General features: G+C 51.9%; 1 protein-coding gene across 1 annotated transcript in view; it reads right to left on the bottom strand.

The window, feature by feature from the left end:
• The window catches only part of MYO18B (myosin XVIIIB), a 240,850-nt gene that overhangs the window by 79,940 nt on the left and 141,004 nt on the right, over positions 1-19,906 (bottom strand). Inside the window, 1 exon segment of the mRNA XM_049619573.1 lies at positions 19,535-19,687. Within this exon segment, the coding sequence (XP_049475530.1) occupies positions 19,535-19,687 (153 nt within the window).

Below are 19,906 nucleotides of genomic sequence, written 5' to 3'. Positions count from 1 at the left end.
AGGGAAGGGAAGGGAAGAGAATGGGAGGGAAGGGAAGGGAAGAGCCTCATGATGCCGCCTCCTTGAATGTCCTTCCCCTCCAGCCCAGCCCAGCCCCTCCCAAGTGGCGGAATAATTTACAGACGATCCTCTCCTCCCGTCTGTCTTCACAGCTATTCATCAACCCACAATGAGGGGAGGAGAACGTGTTTGCATCTGAGATGGCCAGGCTCTGAGATACTCAAAATTGAACGGGCACTGTCCCATGAAATCAGGCTAGCCCGCTTCAGTGCCAGTAGCTGGTCCCCAGCTCTGCTCAACAAATATTTGCCGACACCCACTTAGTGCAGGCAGAGAGCAGTCAGCCTGGGGCCTTCCCACCCGCTGTGGGGAAGACAGGCAGGGACAGCCTCCTTGAGGAGCACAGGAAGAAAGCCATGGAGACACTGGGAACACAGGATGAAACCAGGGAAGGCTTTCTGGAGGAGGTGCTCAAAAGTCAGTGGGAACTTGCCAAGTAGATGTTTCTTAACCAGGTTTCAGAATTGTAAAGCCCCTCTAAATGGCATGCAACATATTTGCCATGTAAGCATTTTTCCTGGGTTCTTGAAGGTTAAGAGCCACTGACCTAAACAAAGTTTCTCTTTCTCACCCTTTTCTGTCTCATCTGATGTTCACCCACCGGCACACAGTAGGCCTCTTATCTCAGCAAAGTGGGGCCATCAAAATAGGTACAACTATCTTCCATGGCCCCAGAAGACAGACTTTCCCTGTTGGAGAAAACCACATCCGGGCACAAACCCTAAGTCCATTCTGCACCTGTCAGTTTCCCCTTGATTTCCGAACCCTAGAATCTCTGAGCAGAAAACACCCTTAGAGATCGCCCGAGGAAAACACTCAAGGCTCAGAGAGGGACAGTGCCTTGCCTGAGGTCACACAGCTGCAAGGAGTGAAGACGCCACTCGTTATTGCCCAGACTCGCAGATTTTCTCACTGCCAAGCCACGGTCCCTCCAAAACAGTTAATAGTATTAAGGTGCGTGCTCACAAGACAGAACAGAAAAGCAAGCTGGAGTCCTCGTGAAATGACATGCACACGATCTCTGATCCCCAAGGCCACCGAGTAAGTGAAGGCGTCCCATTGATCTGTAAAAGGAAAACAGCTGAGCCAAGGTGGAGGCCACCCCAGGACAACTGGCCAAGAGCCCGTCCGGGATCATTTTTATCTCCTTCCCAACTGGGCAGAGAATATCTTCCTCAGGATATCCGGAGCTCAGCCCAGATGTTAGAATGATGCTAATGGCAATGGAAGGCGGGGACAATGGAGGTCACCAGTGACGCGCACATCTCCGGTCAAGTGCTCCGGGAAAGGTGCTACTCTCATTTTCGCTTGTAATCCTCATCTGTGAGGTGTGCACGGCTGTTATCCCATTATACACGTGGGGAAATCGAGGCCCTGAGCTTTCTCACACTGGCACCTCTAGTTCTAGCCCCACCCCACTGCCGGCAGCCACCATCCACAGAACTCCCATTTTCCAAGACCCCAAGAACAATGTATTCCTGCAGTGGGCTCGGTGGGGGACAGCCCGTTTCCCTGGGTGGGACAGCTGAGGCGCATGGAGTGTGATGTGGAGGCATTGTTAGAGCATCATCGACAGAGGAGGTGACACGTCAGGCACCGTCTTATCTTCCCGCAGGAGGCTCCAGGGGCCTCTGGGCAAGGCACGGAGGTGGCAGGGCAAGGCCAGGCCCTGGTTCTCGCAGAAGTTGGAGGCCTCACTAAGGAGAAGCATTTAAGCTAAGACCTGAAAGATGCAGCCATGTACATATCTAAGAAGAAGAGTGCCCTGAGTGGAGGAAGTAGCTGGTGCAAAGGTCCTGAGGCAGGAACAAGAACAAAAGCGGAAGCGGTGCTGAGGGACAGAAAGGGAGCCAGTGTGGCTGGACAGCTGTACGGGGAGGAGGGGGATATGGTGCTGAAGTGGCAGATGCGGGGGGGAGAGGCACATTGGTGAAGCTAGTGAGCTGACCTCAGTCGGTAGGGAAACCGCTGGTGGAGCAGGAGGAGGAGGGTGGCATGATCTACCCCTGGCTGCTGTGGGCAGGACGGGCTTTAGTGGACACGACCGGAAGGAGGGCAGCCGATGAGGACACACCGTGGTATGTGCAAAGAAGAAAAGGTCTGGGCGGGCAGGAGCTGGTAGGCCGTCCTGGGAGATGACGTCAGATAACTAACAGTGGAAGGGAGGGAGGAATCACACAGGGCCCTGTCGCCAGGCCAAGTTGCGTGGCCCGGGGCCAAGAGGCGAGCGACAGCCACTGTCAGGAATGGAACACTGTAGTTCCAAAGACAAGGACAGCAGTTCCCGACCTGGGCTGAGGGTTTTGGCAGCACGGTGCCCTGGCCCTCAGAGCCTCCCCGGACGGAGACGGGCATGGCTATTGGGGTTATTCTTAGCTCCTGCTGGGTTTGGGATAGGATCATCTTGGGCCCGATGGGTTTGGGCATGAACAGCTGCACCTGCCACCGTTGTCTGGGGACCATTTCCAGGGCGCTGTGCTTTCTCCGTCTTGCTTCAGAAAAGCCCCATAAGAGCTCTTGGGAGCAGGGTACCTCCATTAGGACTGGCTGATATATGAGGACACCGACGCTCACAGAGCGGAGAGGCCTTGCCCAGCGGTCACGCAGCCGGTCAGCGGAGAAGCCTGGTGCGTCCGACTCCAGAGTCCAAGCTCTTCATTGCTGGGCTCCACCGCCCCTCATGAAAAGACACTGTCTGGAAAGTCTGGACCGCGCGGGGAGGGCGGATTAAGAGAAAGAGAAAGCTCGGTTGCAGAGTGAATGGCTGACCCAGTGGCTTGGTGTTCCAATGGGAGCCCCCCGGGCAGTGTCACGACGGCCTGGACCAGGCCGGGGGCTGGATCAGTCAGAGACAGTGGAACAGAACTCGGGGGTTGAATCCCTGCGGTCGGTGGGACCGAGGAAACACGCATCATCCCCAGAGCCTCCCGGAGATAAACACGTTCATCCCCGAGGGACGAGGAACGAAACCAACACTTACGGGCACTTGTGAAGTGCCAGCTCCCACCACGTGTGGGGGTCAGAGCTTGGGCATAGAGCCAGGTCTGGAGGATCGGCCTCTCTCACTTGGTCACGTGACCTCGTGCCTCAGTTTCCTCACCTGTAAACTGGGCAGAGCCGTATCACTACGGAGTCCTGCGTAGTGAGTGAGTGAGACCCTGGGACTGCTTAGCACCCTGTCTGGCAGCGAGAAAACCCTAAAATAGTAATGGCAGTTGTCACTCCTGTTTGCCCCTTTCATTCCCTTTAACGGCCTAAGAAAGGTTGTTTTTTTTTTTAAATTTATTTATTTTGAGAGAGAGTGGTGCACGCACAAGCAGGGGAGGTGCAGAGAAAGAGAGAGGGAGAGAGAGAACCCCAAGCAGGCTCCGCACTGTCAGCACAGAGCCTGAAATGGGGCTCGATCCCACAAACCGTGAGATCATGACCTGAGCCGAAATCAAGGGTTGGATGCATAACTGACTGAGCCAGCCGGGTGCCCCAAAATGGGTGTTTTTAACCCTGTTTTGGAGGCAAGGAGAATGACAGAAAGAATGTCAGGTTCCTGCCACCAGGGTGAGGCAGGGCCTCGGCTCCCACCATCGCAGGGAGGAACTTCAGGCTTCCTGGCAGACCAGGGAGGGAGGAGGGAGGGGGCCCACCCGAGGCACACAAGCCAGTAGGATCTGGAGGGGCAAAACCAGAAGCCGCCCGCCAGCCTGAGGCCCCCACTGGGCAGGCTCCGGGCTGCCGCTGACAAGCCATCTAAATGCTGAGCTTTAAAAATGTCAATTTATTACACTTTAGGGAGCGGGAAGAAATACAGGGCCATCTCGGGCTGATTTTCCATTATGGATGACCCGGCGTAAGAATAACTCACCGCACGTTATTTCCATATGGGGGCTGTTTGAGTGACGTTTTTATGAAGTCGGGTGGCAAGTCATGCTGGGGCTGAGATCAGACCTTCCGGGGGAGTGACACAGCCCAACGCTGCTTGGAAAACGCCCTCCCTTCCCGGGAGGTACTCCGGGAGGAGCAGAGAGCAGAAGGGAGTTGGGCAGCCAGGACTCTCCTCAGGAAGGGTTATGGGGGTCCACTCTCCTGTCCTCGTAGCCAGTGTAAGCACTGAGGATCCCAGGGGGCAGGGGACACCTCACACCTTTCGGCTCTGCGTCACCATCCTTCTGCATGGACGAGCCCTCTGGGGCGGTTCCCTGCCAGACCTCCAAGATGCAGGGCGGAGAGGGTTCGGGGGACAATCCTCTCTCTCCAGACCTGTCTTGGGGCTGGGCCCCCAGCACGCTCCCAGCGAGACAACTGACTTGATTTTCGTACACGTTCATGTTTTCTTTTCTCCTCCAAATCTAGTTTTTCGTAAAACCCACACGACAGTACTGAAGGTATGTGGAACAAAGCACGCAACGCCTTCCATGACTGGAAGCTTCTCTTCCTCCTGCACACGGTGTCATTCAATCGGGCACCCTTCCCTGGAATCTGCTCGAATTCAGAAAGGCGGGCGTCCAGGCGGGTGTCATTTCCGCCCCGGCCCCTTGACCTAGGAGTCTTCTCTATGCTATAGCTACAGGTGGGAACGTGCTTCCTGACCTTGTGCATGAACTAAGGGCTTCCTAGCTTTGTTCTGGTGAGGTCCTGACTCTCCAGGGATTGTGGGAGAGCCCTGAAGGTCCTTGAAGCCTGGTGCTCTCCTGGGCAAGAGGAAATGACAGATCAAAGCACTGCATGAATCTGGACAAGGGATGTCATGGACGTTGGTTATGACCAACTCTTACTCTGTGCCAGGCACTGCTCTGAGCACTTTTCACCAAAAGACGGGGCTGGCAGTGCGTTCTCCCAATATGGCTTCTCATCCACCACGAGGTGGGACGTTCATCGTTACCACAGCATTGCCTGGTGGTTAAGAGCACACCCAATGGTCAGGCAGAACCGGGGTCCAATCCCAAATTTCTATCTATGAGCCTACGACCTTCAGCAAGTGACTTAGCCTCTCTGAGCTTTCATTTTCCCATTCACAAAATGGGGGAAATAATGGTCCGTATTTTCATTGAGCAGGACTGCTGAGTACAGTTGTATTCGTTGTGCACTGCACAAGCCTAGGGGCTGCCATGCACATGGATTATGAAGATGAGCTCTTACCCTGTGCTCAGGGCACTGCTCTGAGCACTTTTACTGTATGAACTCATTTATCCTTCACAATGACACTCTGAAGTAGGGTCAATAACCATTCTTGTTGTTACAGTCGAGGAAACTTAGGATAGAGAGGTCAAGGACTTACTGAAGGTCTCACAAGTGCTAAGTGGCAGACCTGGAATATGACACCCACTCTGAGCCATCGCACTGCATTCCTCCAGTAACAGTGGTGCCCATGACGTATGTTTTACAGGGGAAATTCTGTGATACGTCTGCACAGCATTTAATCTACCTTCTTTTTAAAAAAATTTTTTTCTTAATGTTTATTTTTGAGACAGAGACAGAGCATGAGCGGCGGAGGGGCAGAGAGAGAAGGAGACACAGAACTGGAAGCAGGCTCCAGGCTCCGAGCTGTCAGCACAGAGCCCGACGCGGGGCTCAAACTTGCAAACTGAGAGATCGTGACCTGAGCCGAAATCGGACGCTTAACCGACCGAGCCACCCAGGTGCCCCAATCTCCCTTCTTTTGATAGCGGCACCCCATCTCCCCTGCAAAAAAAAAAAAAAAACAACCCATCCCCCAGATGTCCAAGTGTATCTGATAGAGCTGACCCTCCCCTAGCAAGCTCTGAGAAGGGCATGTGACTCCGCCCAGCCAATCAGAACACCACTTCCTGTTCGCCAGCGTGCTTAGCTGTGGGGTAAGAGCCTAGAAGACACCGGGATTTTGGGGGGACTATAGGACTGAAGTTGGTTCTTTGTGATGCAGGATGTGAGGTCGGAGTGTCTGGCAGTCCTTCCCAGCAGGAAAGAAGAGACGGCCTGAGAATATAAAGTGACATCAAAGGTACTGAGGCAGGAAACACATTCGCAATGACGTGGTTGGAGAATCTAGGTCCGGCCAAGCCGGAAGGCGCTGTCAGCCACAGAGTCAACACTCAGAGCCACTGGTGGCAGGGGCGCCTGGGTGACTCCGTCCGTTAAGCGTCCGACTCTTGATTTTGGCTCAGGTCATGATCTCCCGGTTTGCGAGTTCGAGCCCCACATCGGGCTCTGCGCTGTTAGCTCAGCGCCCGCTTGGGATCCTCTCTCTTCCTCTCTCTCTCTCTCTCTCTCTCTGCCCCTCCCCTTCTCTTTCTCTCTCTCTCAAAATAAATAAAATAAACATTAAAAAAATTAAAAAAAAAAAAAACACCTTTGGTGATAGTGTTTGCTGACTGATCTGCTAAAAGTGTTGGACCAAAGTAGCTTGATCCAAACCTTGGGATAGGATAACAATCATTCGTTGTCTGCCTATTCTGTGTACAGATCCCTCCTCACAGGGGGATAAATATCCCCCCTTCCTGATTGTTCAGTGGGAAAAAGACGAGGGAATGAGATTTCTCCAACACCGACTCTACTAGGCACCTTGGGGGCCCTCGCTGCTCATTACCACCACAGCCCACAACTGCCCTGCGAGGCAGGCCTCAGCCCACAAATGGGGAAATGGTAACCCCGGGCAGGGGAAGTGACTCGTCCCGGATCAGATCCGAGCCGATGGGACTCCAAGCCCCTGCTCTTCCTGGGCCACCACACAGCCCACGCTGCAAGGAGCCTTTCCCTGCTGCTGACTTCATCTGCGGAGTGCTGTCTGCAACATCTCCCTCCTCCCCTCCCTGCACTCCCTGGGAGGGCGATTGAGATTCCCATCACATATACATCAACTACAACCCGATGAATAGCATATTACTTGCCTATGCAAAGCCATCTGCCGGCTTTAAATACCTGGCGAAAATGTTTGCTTTGGACTTATTAAGCCACGAGATGAGTGGGCCAGACATATGGAATGAGGCGGGGAGAGGGGAAAATGCTGATGTTTTGGCAGAGCTGTTAGAACTTGGATTTCTGGGTCTGGCCGAGCAACTCGCAGGATTTAAGAATCCTGCGTCGCAAATGCCACGGGCAAGCGTTCTAAGACACAGTGACTCTGGCGGGCTGATCTCGACACATCCCAGGCCTTGACATCCCGTCAGGGCGCTCGGAAGAATTAACCTTTGGTAGGAAGGCTTTCCCCCGAAGGGAATTAGCGGCATCTCAAACTATAGACAGCCCTGATATCGAACAAATTTATTAAATGCAAACATATTAAAAATGTCAGGCCAGGTCCACCAATGGTCTATCCGGCTCAGAAGTCTGATGACTGTGGCCCCAAGGGGAAACTTCCTAAGACCATCTGGTGGTTACTCTCTGTGTCCTTGGTCAAACGACTTGAGCATATATTAAACGTTCCATCGTCTTGCTTACCCTGTGCATCATTATTTATTGATGCATCGAAATGCTTTCTGGTTTCCATCCTCCTCAGAGTAAAAATAATCATTGTTAGTAGTGGACTAATCATAACCAGTCTCTGAATGCTTACCACGAATATGTTATTTGCAACACGTAACAACTCTTTGAAGTAGGGACTTTCACCACCATTGTATAGATGAAGAAACTGAGGCTCAGAGAGGTTAGTTAACTTGTCAAGATCACACAGCTTGTAAGTGGTGAATGGGGCCAGGACCGGACCTGAATTTTAAACCCACAGCCTTTTCTTGTAAGCCCTGTGGCCTGGGCTTCCCCCCTGCTGAGTAAAACAGACCTCCTTTCACTTGTTTGGAGTCTATTTCTTTGAGGGTTTGAGAGTCCTTCCTCGGTAATAGAAGGTAACGACACTTACGGCAGTGAGCATCTCATAACGCATATAATGGTCGGATCACTAGGTTGTACACCTGAAGCTAATATAATATTGTACGCCAACTATCCTTCAGTAAAAATTAAAATGAAAAAAAAGAGTCCTTCCTAATTTTGCGTTATAGGATCTAAGGACTGCTCAGGTACTATATGATTAAACAGACTTTACGAATTTCCTTCTTGCCTTCACCTCTGGTTGCAGTGGCTTTCGCGTACCCTGATGTTCTCCAAAAAAAAAGAAAACCTTGGAAAAGCAGGATAAGGTACACATAAAATGCCTCCCCTGCCCCCATCCTATCATGCCCTCATTTTTATTATATTTTCAGCACCCCATTGTCCCAGCACCCCATTGCTCCCCTAAATAGTGTTATTGTCTGAGTACCTCCCCGTGTTCCCACTAGATAATGGGCTCCTGGAGGCCACCTGGGGCTCGCTCCCCTCTGGGTCCCCACACGGTAGGGGCTGCACGCACATGCGCTGAGGGAGCCAAGGAAAGAGGTCAGCTCACTGCATCACTAACCTGTTCCGGTCCGGGGAGGGGCGGGGCCGCCCGCGTCTGCAGCCCACTGCCCCTGCTGCCTGAGCCAGCCCTGAACACCCCCTCGGGAAGCCACCTGCTGCCTGGCCGCTCCCAGCTCCTCCCGAGCACAGGTCTCTGACCCAGACACCGGCCGGAGTCCAGACAGCCAGCTCCACACAAAGGACGAGGGGCAGGCTGTGTGGGCAGGACCCTCCCCTGCAGGAGGAAATGTCCTGCGTAGAGAGTGACCACAGACGTGTCCAGCCAACCTCCAGGGCTGGATCCTGAGTCCAGGCTAGAGACCCGGGTAGAGGGTGGTGGGCTTCCGGCCATCCTGCACCACCGCGCTCACTTAGCCAGAACATTCGGCTAACCAGAACACCCTCTGCTGGACCAAGTCGTTTTAAATTTGGATTCCAAGATACCTAAGATTGACCAGTTGGGTTACCTGGCAATGAAGAGCTTCTGTTCATAAAATGGCAAAGCTAAGAGAATGCAGCGGTATGCCCCGAGTTTGTCTGCAAAGTGGGAGACACTATTTGCAATATACATTACGAGCGAAGAGTTTTACATCCAGCATATCTCACAAATCACTAAGAAAAAGAGCCAGTAGTTTGAAAGAGGCACGTGCGGCTTGAACAGGGCAGAAGTAGCCATGCAAATGGTCCATCTACTTTGACAAGGTGACCCACCTCGTTACTCGTCGGGGAAATGCAAAACAGACCCACGGAACACCTCCTCCCTCAGAACGGCTAGGATGTGAATAACTCACAAAAGCAGGTGTTGACCACAGGGGACACCGGTGGCACTGTCGTATCCGGCTGGCCGGAGTAAACGTGTCTACGGACACTCGGGAGAACCATTTGGCTACATCGACCGCAGTTAAAGAAACAGGTGTACTGTGACCCAGAGATTCTACACTTTTAGGTCTACACCCTACAGAGATGCACACACACACCCGCCTGCCTCCTGAATAAAATAACACGGGGAAAAAATGCCCACAGAGGCTGTATTCTTAATCATCAAAATCTGGATGCAACCTACATGCCCATCAACAACACAATGGCTAGATTGTGATATAGTCTCAGAAATAGCAAGGAGAATGAACCAACTGCGACATACGATAATACCAGTAAATCTTACATGCATAAATGGAGCAAAAAAAAACCAAAACACCGGCCAACACATGTGGACGGTAGAAATCCATCCAAAGAGCAACAACGAGCAGATAATCGAGAAAAGGCACTCAAGAGGGCATCTGGATCATCCCCCCCCCTCCCTGAAACCCACGGGTACCTTCCTTTATCTTCCTCACAACTCCTTGGTGCTGGAGATGCCGGCCCTAGGATGGGCGACTCCCCCCTGTTTGCCGGGGACGTTTCTGGTTTTAAAATCAGAAGTCCCATGCCCCAGGAACACCCTCAAACATGCACAAAACCCAAAGGCTCCGACATTACAAAGACAGGGGCTCAAATTCCAGTTCACCTGAATGGAAGGGCAAACACGGCTGGCGTGAACCCCTCCCAAAGTGCCAGCATCAGGAAAGACAGAGACAGAAAGACTGAGGGGCCATAACATCATGAAAACGAAGCACAAACACTTCTGCATCCTGTGTTGGATCCTGAACACGGAGAAAACTTGTTGTGAAGAACATTGACGAGGGCAATGGACAAAATCTGAATCGTATAGATATAGATGATAGATATAGATATAGATATAGATATAGATATAGATTTAGATATACATATACATATACATATACATATACATATACATATAGATTTAGATAGATATCTGTATGTAGGTACCACACTTATCTAACTGCTTTTCTTTTAAAAATTTTCTTAGGGTTTATTTATTTTTGAGAGACAGACACCAAGCACAAGCCAGAGAGGGGCAGAGAGAGAGGGAGACACAGAATCCGAAGCAGGCTCCAGGCTTTGAGCTGTCAGCACTGAGCCCGATGCGGGGCTTGAACTCACGAGCCGTGAGATCATAACCTGAGCTGGACACTCACTTGACTGAGCCACCCAGGAGCCCCACTTATCTAACTACTTTAATGTAGCCATTTAAAAACATGAAAACCAGGGGCACCTGGGTGGCTCAGTCGGTTGAGCACCCAACTTCAGTTCAGGCCATGATCTCACGGTTCGTGACTCTGAGCCCCGCATTGGGCTCTGTGCTGACAGTGCATAGCCTGCTTGGGATTCTCTCTCTCTCCCCCGCTCTCTCTGTCCCTTCTCCACTTGTGCGCTCTCTCTCTCTCTCTCTCTCTCCTTCTCAAAACAAATAAATAATTAAAAACACACACACATGAAAACCATTCTCAGCTCTCAGGCTGTGGTAAAAAGAAAAATCAAAAAAACAAACAAATAAACAAACCACACACAACAACAACAACAAGTAGGCAGATTTGAGCTGGATTTGGCCTGTGGGTCATAGTTCGTTGACCCTCTGGATTAGAAGACAGTATTTTATCAATGTGAAATTTTCCCTTTTGAGTGGAACAAAGGGGCATTGTGTTTGTAACTGGTTTTTCGAGGATTCAGAATGAGAAAAAATGAGAAAGCAAACGTAGTACAAAGTTACAAACTGATGAATCTTTTTTAAAGTTTATTTATTTACTTAGAGACACAGAGAGCAGGGGAGGGTCAGAGAGAGGGTGGGGGAGAGAGAATCCCAAGCAGGCTTTTCCCAGAGCCTGATTCGGGGCTTGGACTCTCGAACCGTGAGATCATGACCTGAGCGGAAACCAAGATTTGGACGCTTAACCAACGGAGCCACCCAGGTGCCCCACAAATTGATGAATCTAAATGAAGGACAAACAGGCATCGTCTTAACTATTCTTGCCACTTTAAGCTTGAAATTCTTTCGAAATACGTTATTTAAAAAAGAAATCCCACTTCCCCCCAAACTCTGTGACTTTGGGCAAGTCTCCTATATGCTGGGCTCCCCCCTACCTGAAATGAGGGAGCTGCTTCCCATGGAGACTCACGGCCCATCCTGGGAGTCCCCACTGATCCACAGAGCACCTGCGGTGTGCGGACTCACTCCTGCACTCTGGTCCCCAACAGAAGAGGTCCTGCTCGCATGGCGTTCACTACACTCAAGTGGGGTGGGGGGGGGGGGGGCTGCAAATTAAGTCATGGCATCTAAGCGCTTGGTCCCACGCTTGGTCCCGAACCAGCCGCATGCCTGCCACCAATATCATGACTGTGAAGACGTCTGTGATTACGCTGGGGGATGGCCGGCTGTTCCGGGGGCCTGGCCCTCCACAGCTCTCAACCGTCACGGGTCCTTTTAGGGAGATGCGTAGACAGCACCCCCGGCCTATCATAAAACCAGCCTTTCTCCATTTGTAACAGCATTGGAAGTGTCAATATTTGTGGGGTAAACGGGCCACGATAACCATGTTTTTACCCAATTACAATTTGGTTTTTATCTCCTCTGACAGGAAGTTATGTTAATATTGAGTCAATTCACTCCAACATCATCTTTAAAAAGGAAAAAAAAAATTTTTTTTTTTTGTCTCTTCGAATAAAATACCCAGGCCACCTGTCTCATGGTTCCTGGCTGGGGAGGAAGGTGCTCGCTCACACAAAAAATTCCCATCAGACTCATCTTCCCAGAGCTTATTAATTATTTTCAATGTCTCGTGGAAGCATGGGTGACACGTGGTGACAAACGTCCTGCCTAAGGGCACTGGGGATGAATCAAGGGTTATCGGTCTTCTGCACACTAGTGGTGGGGGCCGGGGGGGGGGGTGCCTCAGGATGTTGCCTAGCCGTGGCTGGGAGTTCACGTAGAAGATACACCAGCTCAAGGGGCCCCCCCGAAGGGACAGAGACTGAGCTGGACTCCCCCGGTGGAAGGGCCTGTAGGAGCACCCCGGGATTCCCTCAGGGACGTGAGGACCCGGAGGTGGCAGAGGGCCGACAGGAGATACATTCATGGGGGGGTGGGTAGTAGCAGCTTTAAACTGCCTTTTGTTGATGTCCGTGGGTTCAAATCCCAGCTTCATCTCTTACTACCTTTGTGACTTTGGACCAGTCTCTTCGTATGTTTACTTATTCGCCCAGTGTCTCCCTTGAAGGAGCTGGATGGTAAAGGGGGGACACAAGCAAGCAAGGGTGGTGACCGCGAGAGAATGTCACCAAGTCTCAGTCATCGTACCCCCCAAAGGCCCTTCAATCCTTCCCCCTTCACTGCCGTACTTATCACCCACCCCCTGTATTTCTCATGTGGGGTTCTCATGTCTGCTGGCCCCTGGCCTGGTCCAAGCAATCCTCCTGCCACCTGACCTTCAGAGAGAGAATTTTAAAATTTATATACAGTCTCGGCTTTTTGTGTCCAAGATCCATCAGTGGCTTCCATTGTCCTCGGAATACACTGCAAGAGAATGTGCCACCCCAGAGGTAAACCCAGCAGACAGTGAGAGCCCAGAGGGGTGGGCCCTCAGCCAGCTCATGGGGGTCAGAGATGGCTCCCAGAAATGATGCCCACACCCAAGCTCAGAAGAGAACTAGACGGGGGCGTCTGGCTGGCTCACTGGGTTAAGCGTCTGACTTCGGCTCAGGTCATGATCTCACAGTCCGTGAGTTCGAGCCTCGCGTCGGGCTCTGTGCCTGGAGCCTGCTTTGGATTCTCTCTCTCTCTTTCTCTCTCTCTCTCTCTCTCTCACTCTGCCCCTCCTCCAGTCGCACTCTGTCTCTCTCTCCCCCTCTGTCTTTCAAAAATAAATAAACATTAAAAAAACACAAAAACAAAAGGAAGAGAACTAGATGGTCACCAGGCAAACAGGCTTCAGAAGAGAGAAGCAGGAGTCTGGCCAAAGGCACAGCCTGGGCAAAGGCGGGAAGGTGATGAGACAGGTGTGAGCGACCCCAAGCTGTCCCTAAGCTGCTGTTCAGACATGTCACGAGCACGGGAGCCGGACTTGGCACCCGTAAAGGTCACGTTGGAGAACCTGCATTGTATTCTGAGGACGATGGAAGCCACTGATGGATCTCGAACACAAAAAGCCAAGACTGTATGTACATTTTAAAATTCTTTCTCCGAAGATCGGGTGGCAGAAAGATTGCTTGGACCAGGCCAGGGGCCAGCATGAGAAATACTGATGGTGGGTGATCAGTGGGGGGGGGGGGGGGGGGGGAGGTGTCAGGGGGGAAGGATTGAAGGGCCATTTGGGGGTACAATGACTGAGACTTGGTGACAGCTTTGTACTCAGCAGGAAGAGGGGGAACATGGTCCCCAGTATGAATGAAGTAAAGGAAAGAGCTTGGGGGTCTCCATTTCGCAAAAAGCAAATACCGTATTCCCTTTGGGGGAAGAGACGAAGGTCAAAGGTGTGAATTGAAAGCAACCAGTGTCCTGGAGAAAACGTCCTCTTCCAGGGTCTTGTGGGAGCCAGGTGCCAGCATCTGCTTCTCACAGATGTTATTTACGCACGGCGACGATCTCAATTACGTATCTTGGTTGTTGGGATTGCTTCTGTCTCCAGATTAGTTTGTTTCCAGTGGAAACATTCCATGGGAATTAATTAGTAATTGCTCCTAAAGAACAGGTGTCTTTAGATCATCCCCACACATCGCCCTGCCTAGTCTGTGCTACGAGGTCTTGTAAAATCGTTTGCCCAGAAACCAAAGTCTTCCAGCAGGCAACCCCTGTGACTCGGGACAAGGGAGCCGGCGGGGAGCTCTACGTTTTAAAAATCATGGTCTTCAAGTTTTTATTTTAGAGAATTCTTGCAAATGCACAGTCATAGCGTTCTTTAAACCAGCCCCGGGCCTGGGAATATCATGCCCCTTTTTATTTAAAAAGACTTTTTGTTAATGTTTTGAGAGAGAGGGAGAGAGAGACAAGGTGAGAGCGGGGGAAGGGCAGAGAGCAAGGGAGACAGAATCCGAAGCAGGTTCCAGGCTCTGAGCTGTCAGCACAGAGCCCGACACGGGGTTCAAACCCACAAACCGGGAGATTGTGACCTGAGCTGAAGTCTTATGCCTAAGTGACTGAGGCAGCCAGGCGTCCCTCATGTCCCTTTGTACATGAGGAAAAGGAGGCTGCAACACAGGATATCTCACCCCAAATCATACAGCTAATTAGGCAGCAGAGGCAGGATTTGAACGCCAAAAGTTCTAGGACTCTTCTATGATTTATCACAAGGGTCTTAAACCACAGTATTATCAGAGATATATCCAAGGCTCCCAGTGGAAGGAAACTGGGTGAAAAGAGCCAAATAATTCTCTCGGGGTCCTAGACGCCGGGGCAATGGGCCGAGGGGATGCCTGTCCACTAAGGGCAGAATCCAGAGATTCTGGAAGATGCTCTAAGGGAACTCTCCCATGCTGCTGGTTAGGCCTGGCACACCGCACATCAGAGCTTCAGGTGGGGCCTGGAATCCCCACGCCCATCTGACCACACCCATCTCTACTCTGTAACTCTCTATGGCTCCCCATCACCTTTGGGATAAAACCTAAACCCCTTAGCCACGCTCACTAAACCCAACTATCAACTTACCCCCCCCCATACTGTCTCCTCCTTATCCCTGCAGCCTGGCCTCCCATGGGTCCCAGAGTTCAGACCACATCAATATTTGCTGAATGCATGAAGTTTTTTAATAGGTGCATTCAAGCGATTCCCTTGTCAGTGCCCTGAGAGAGTAAACCTTTCTCTGAGCTCTTCCACGCCACAGTTACTGAGCTAGAAGGGTAGCAGGGCGTGGTCATGTTTCTGAGAACCTTGCTGCTTGGACCTCATCAGCCCCCCGAGAACCTTGCGGCTTTGACCTCATCAGCCCCCCACAAGCACTGGGCCATCAAGCGACGCGAACTCTCCACTTTGGGAAAAAGTCTCTGGGAGGTCACGCTGCGCGTTGAACGTCACGAGTTTAGCAGCTGCCAGATCCAGTCCTCTTGACTCAAATTTAATTAATGTTGAGATGGCCGAATGAAGGTCTGTCCCACTAAGGTAACCTCGCCATCAGTTTTCTCGTCTACGAAATGGACGTGTCACCACAGAACTGGAAAGGGTGTTTTGAGAGATAAATGAGGCCCGCGATTCCCAGATGCCAGTCCTAAAAAATGTAGATACTGGGTGCCAACCCAGACTTAATGAAGAAAGACAAAGAAAAGACTACCTGGAGGTGGGATCCAGAATCTGTGATTTTTAAGCAGTGCTTAAGTTCTCTGATGTGCGGCCAAGTTTGGGGATCCCAAGACACCACAGAAAAGCCTAGTACATAGTAGGTGCTCAATGTTAATAGGACCCATACTGTACCGGCCAAGTTGCATGGACACAGAACTGGTGACATTCACAGCTTTCGGACATATATTGCTGTGTGCCCTTGGGTAAGTTACTCAACCTCTCAGAGATTGTATCTTTATTAAACAGGTCAATAATAGAAGTACCCACCTCCTGTGGTTATGGTAAGGATTATCTAAATAGCGCACTTACTGCTGCCACCAGAAAGTCTACGAGCCCCCTAACTTTCAAACCAGCCCCAGGTTTGTCCCTTCTAGCCAGCTCTGTCACCACTTAGCCCAGATGACCATCTCCTCTGGCCTGGACGGGTATTCTAGCCTCCTAACGGCATTGTCATCCTCTTCACGTCTAGTCTCCGCACAGAAGAGCGAGCCTCTCAACCGTGAATCAGATTACGTCACTCTCTGCTCAAAACCTCCCAATGGCTTCGCACGACCCTTCGTGTAAAACCCAAGCCATCCAGGTCCTGCGTGGTCAGGTCCCTGTCTGCTCCTCCTTTTCCCAGGGTAGTTGAGCCGACCACCCAGGCTCAACGGGACCCCTTGCAATTGCCTATTCCAGAACTCCATGTATTGCCTTTATTCCCCATATCAAGGTGTGAGATGTTTCCACTTATTTCTATCATTGTTTGCTTGCCTCCTTTTCCATCAGATGTAAGTTTCACAGCGGAGGGTACCTGTCTTACTAACCATTATACGCCTAGATGGAGCATATCACCTGACTCCCAGCAGGTGCTGCATAGACAGGAAGGAAGGAAGGAAGGAAGGAAGGAAGGAAGGAAGGGAAGGAAGGAAGTCGTTCAGTGCCATACCCAGCACTTACAGCACAGTCAGTAGCAAAGTTAGCTCCCTCTCTCTTCCCCCTCCTCTCTGCTCTCTCTGCCTCGGTCCCTGGAGCCTTCAGGTAAAGGACAAATACCTTCCCTCGGAGAGGAAACACAGTGATGCCCAATGTCATCACTGCTGTATTTGATTAGCTCTGACTCCGGCATCCGGGACACGTGTGCTGGGAACCAAAGCAACTGTACCCTGACCTCTGGTCCACGCGAAACCATCCTTATAACGATTTCCATGACAACAGCAACAGAAAGCCAAGGCTGTGAATTCCCTTTGATAGGAGCCGGATGCAGAGATGGGGAAGAAGGACTTTCAGAAGAATGAAGCTCTTTGATTCAGCTCGAGGCGCCTTCATTAAATACCACCATTTGTCAAGAACACACATTTTAACCCTGCCGAGGAAGGTTGCTCATGAATACTTTAAAAAGGAAGGAAAAGAATGAACAAAACCATCGTGGTTCCTTTTGGAGAACAATCACCTGTGGGGACGGGGACATTTGGATGCTGTGGCATCAGGAATATTTTGGTGGGAGGCAGGAAGAGCAGCTGGCCCCCTGCCAAGGGGGCTGCAGGAGCCCGACATGCCTGGATCCTGACCAAGTGCTCAGACACCTCTGCCCACTTGAGGCAAGTCAAAAGGCTAAGCGTCTTCCACCCACGTGGACAGCCAAAGAGAAAGGTCAAGGAACCCCTAGATTCTGCAGTTAGAATCACGAGCCCTGGATATGAATCCCAGCTCTGCCACTTAGCTGCCGGGCACGTCACTTCCCATCTCTGGACAGGACTTCCCCACCTGTAAGATGGGCACAAGGTCACTTCCCTTCCCCAGGGAGTAAGAAGGGTAATGAGATTGAGTACAAGGGTGCACCTAAGCCCAGGGGATTCTAGTTTTCTGACACGGCCACGCGGAGAATAGGGTTTGCCTTAAAAGCAGGACAGTCCGGGACAAGCCAGGATGGTTGGTCACCCTGAAAGAGCATTAGCAGATACAACAGAGCATTAATTAATAGGATTATTAAGAGAGGAGGCCCTTCAGCGTCTTCAGGTTTCACAGCACTGCACCTCTGGGGAGGTCTCTCCCCAAACCTACCAACCTGGTCCAATCATGACAAAAGCATCACACAAAGCCAGACTGGGGGAACACTTTACAGAATACCTGGCCAGTCCTCCTCAAAACTGTCAAGGTCATGAAAAGCAAGGCAAGACTGGGAACCTGTCCCAGACCAGAGGACCCTGGGCAGGCCAGACCACCCAAAACAGTGTCGTGCCCTGGGTTGGTTGGATCCTGGAACGGGAATGAACGGAATCCAAGAATGAACGGGGAAACTCGTGAAATCTGAATGCAGGCTGGAATTTTGTTTAAAAGGAAAACAAGGTTTTCTCCCTTAGCTAACCAATTGCTACCTGAAACCTTTCATTTTACAGACAGGAAACTGACACCGGAGACAGGAAGCAGAGAAAGCTCTGGATCCGGTTTCTACGACCTGGAGCTAGACTCTGCTGCCTCCCGCTGCCTTCCTGGGGACCTGCTGACCTTCCTGAGCTCCTCCAGAAGGAAGAGAGAAGAGCAGTCAGTGGTTTTGGAGTCAGGGAAAGCAGGTTCAAGGCCCAGCTTTGCCTTTGACTGGCTGTGTGACCTCAGGCAAATCCCTCACCCTCTCTGTTCCCTAGTTTCCTCACTTGTCAAATGAGGCAGAGGACCCCACTGAATTCAACAGGCAGGCATTTATTCAGTATTTATTATGGGCGATGGACTGGACAGGTACCATCAGACATGGTTAAAGCAGAGCCTTGCCCTCCGGAAGTGTATCGTTTTGCCTGAGGGTCCGAAAAGTACAGATAACCCATCTAAGTTTCTGGGGATACTCTGTGGAGATAGAGAAGCCTGCAGCCATGTGGCAGCACTGAGGCTACGTGATAGAAGGCCAGAGAAGGAGAAAGAACAGAGGGCAACACTCTGAGAAGGTGAGGTGGTGAGGGCAGCAGGAAATGCCTTCCGTCTCTCCACACCTGGATTCAGCACATGCCGTTTATTAGCAGGAAACGAGGGACTTAGAAGTGACACCAAATGCAAGGGCACCACACCCCCAGTGGGGCTTTCAGCTCCCCTGCGTTGTTTCCAGCTCACTCCCCCGCTCCCTGTCCCCCCATGGGTCAGGTAGCAAGTCCTGTGTCCCTGCTGTGATATTCCGCCTTGGGACCTCTCTCCCCAAGTCCGCCAACCTCCCCCCACCCCACCCCGCGGAATCTGAACACCTCACGCCTCTCGACACCTGCCTCCATGGGCTGCGCTGTCTGCACTGGGCAGAGCCCAAGCCCGTCGTCCCATCTCCCCAGGTCCTTGGCTCCTGCCTGGTCTCACCTCCCATCTGCCTCCACTCCTCCCCGGGGGCAGCCAGGGAGGGTGGAGTCCTGAGTTCGAATCTTGGCTCTGACACTTTCTAGCTGCCTTGGGGTGGGTCTCGTGCCCTCCTTGTCTCCCAGTCCCCTCCCTTGGAAAATGGAGATGAGAATCCTGGAGACCTCGGTACAGAACTCGGTGCCCCATCCCATACAGAGTAAGCACTACATGGTGGGCGCTCCAGAAGTGAGACGGCCAGAGATCCGCATCATTACAATTCTAACTGGCAAACGGCTATTGGTGGTGGTGGTGGTGGTTCAGGCTTTGCTTTATCAGCACGACTACCCGTTGTTTCATACCCAGCCTGGGTGGGCACCACCTGGCCACCACACATGTGCACGTGCGCTGCCCTCGGCCATTCTGCCACAGGCCCCCGATCTGCCCGTGCCCTCGGGCTGCCTTCTGCCTCCACCCTGAAGAAGGGAACTGGACTTCTCGGTCATTTATAAACCCCTCCTTCTCACTTATAAACCACCTCCATGTGGCATGCTCAGCCCCTCGGTGTCCCCCTTCTTCATGCAGGTCTGTGAAGGTCGGACGTCAGTGCAGTGGCCACCCCCATCCCCATGCCCTGGCTGGCTGCAGCACCCTGGTCCTGAGGGGACCCACGACACCCACCTGGCTGTGCACTTTCTCCAGCTCCTCCTTGCTGACCGACGTCTTGCTATCCTCCATGCTCCCCAGAAGGAGCTGCACGTCGGACAGCAGCGCGTGAGTCCTTTTGAGGTCCCTCCGGAGACGCTTCTCCACGTCAAAGTCCCGATGGCCGATCTAGAAGCCAAGGGAAGGCTCTCGTGAGCTAAGATGGCAGAGCAGTGGCCAGGGTCCAAGTTCTCCGGAACCAGGCTTCCCTGGGTTTAAATCTGGCCCCTGCCTCTCCCACTGTGGGACCTTGGACAAAACCCTTCTCCCCAAACCTCAGTTTCCACATCTGCAAAATGGGAACGACATCAACCGTGCGGGGCTGTCGTGGGAATTAGAAAGGTGTTT

The sequence above is a fragment of the Panthera uncia genome, assembly GCF_023721935.1.
Source record: "Panthera uncia isolate 11264 chromosome D3 unlocalized genomic scaffold, Puncia_PCG_1.0 HiC_scaffold_8, whole genome shotgun sequence".
In the NCBI taxonomy this organism is placed as follows: Eukaryota; Metazoa; Chordata; class Mammalia; order Carnivora; family Felidae; genus Panthera; species Panthera uncia.
Note: the sequence above shows the minus strand (reverse complement) of the source record. Positions and strands in the feature narration are given on the sequence as shown.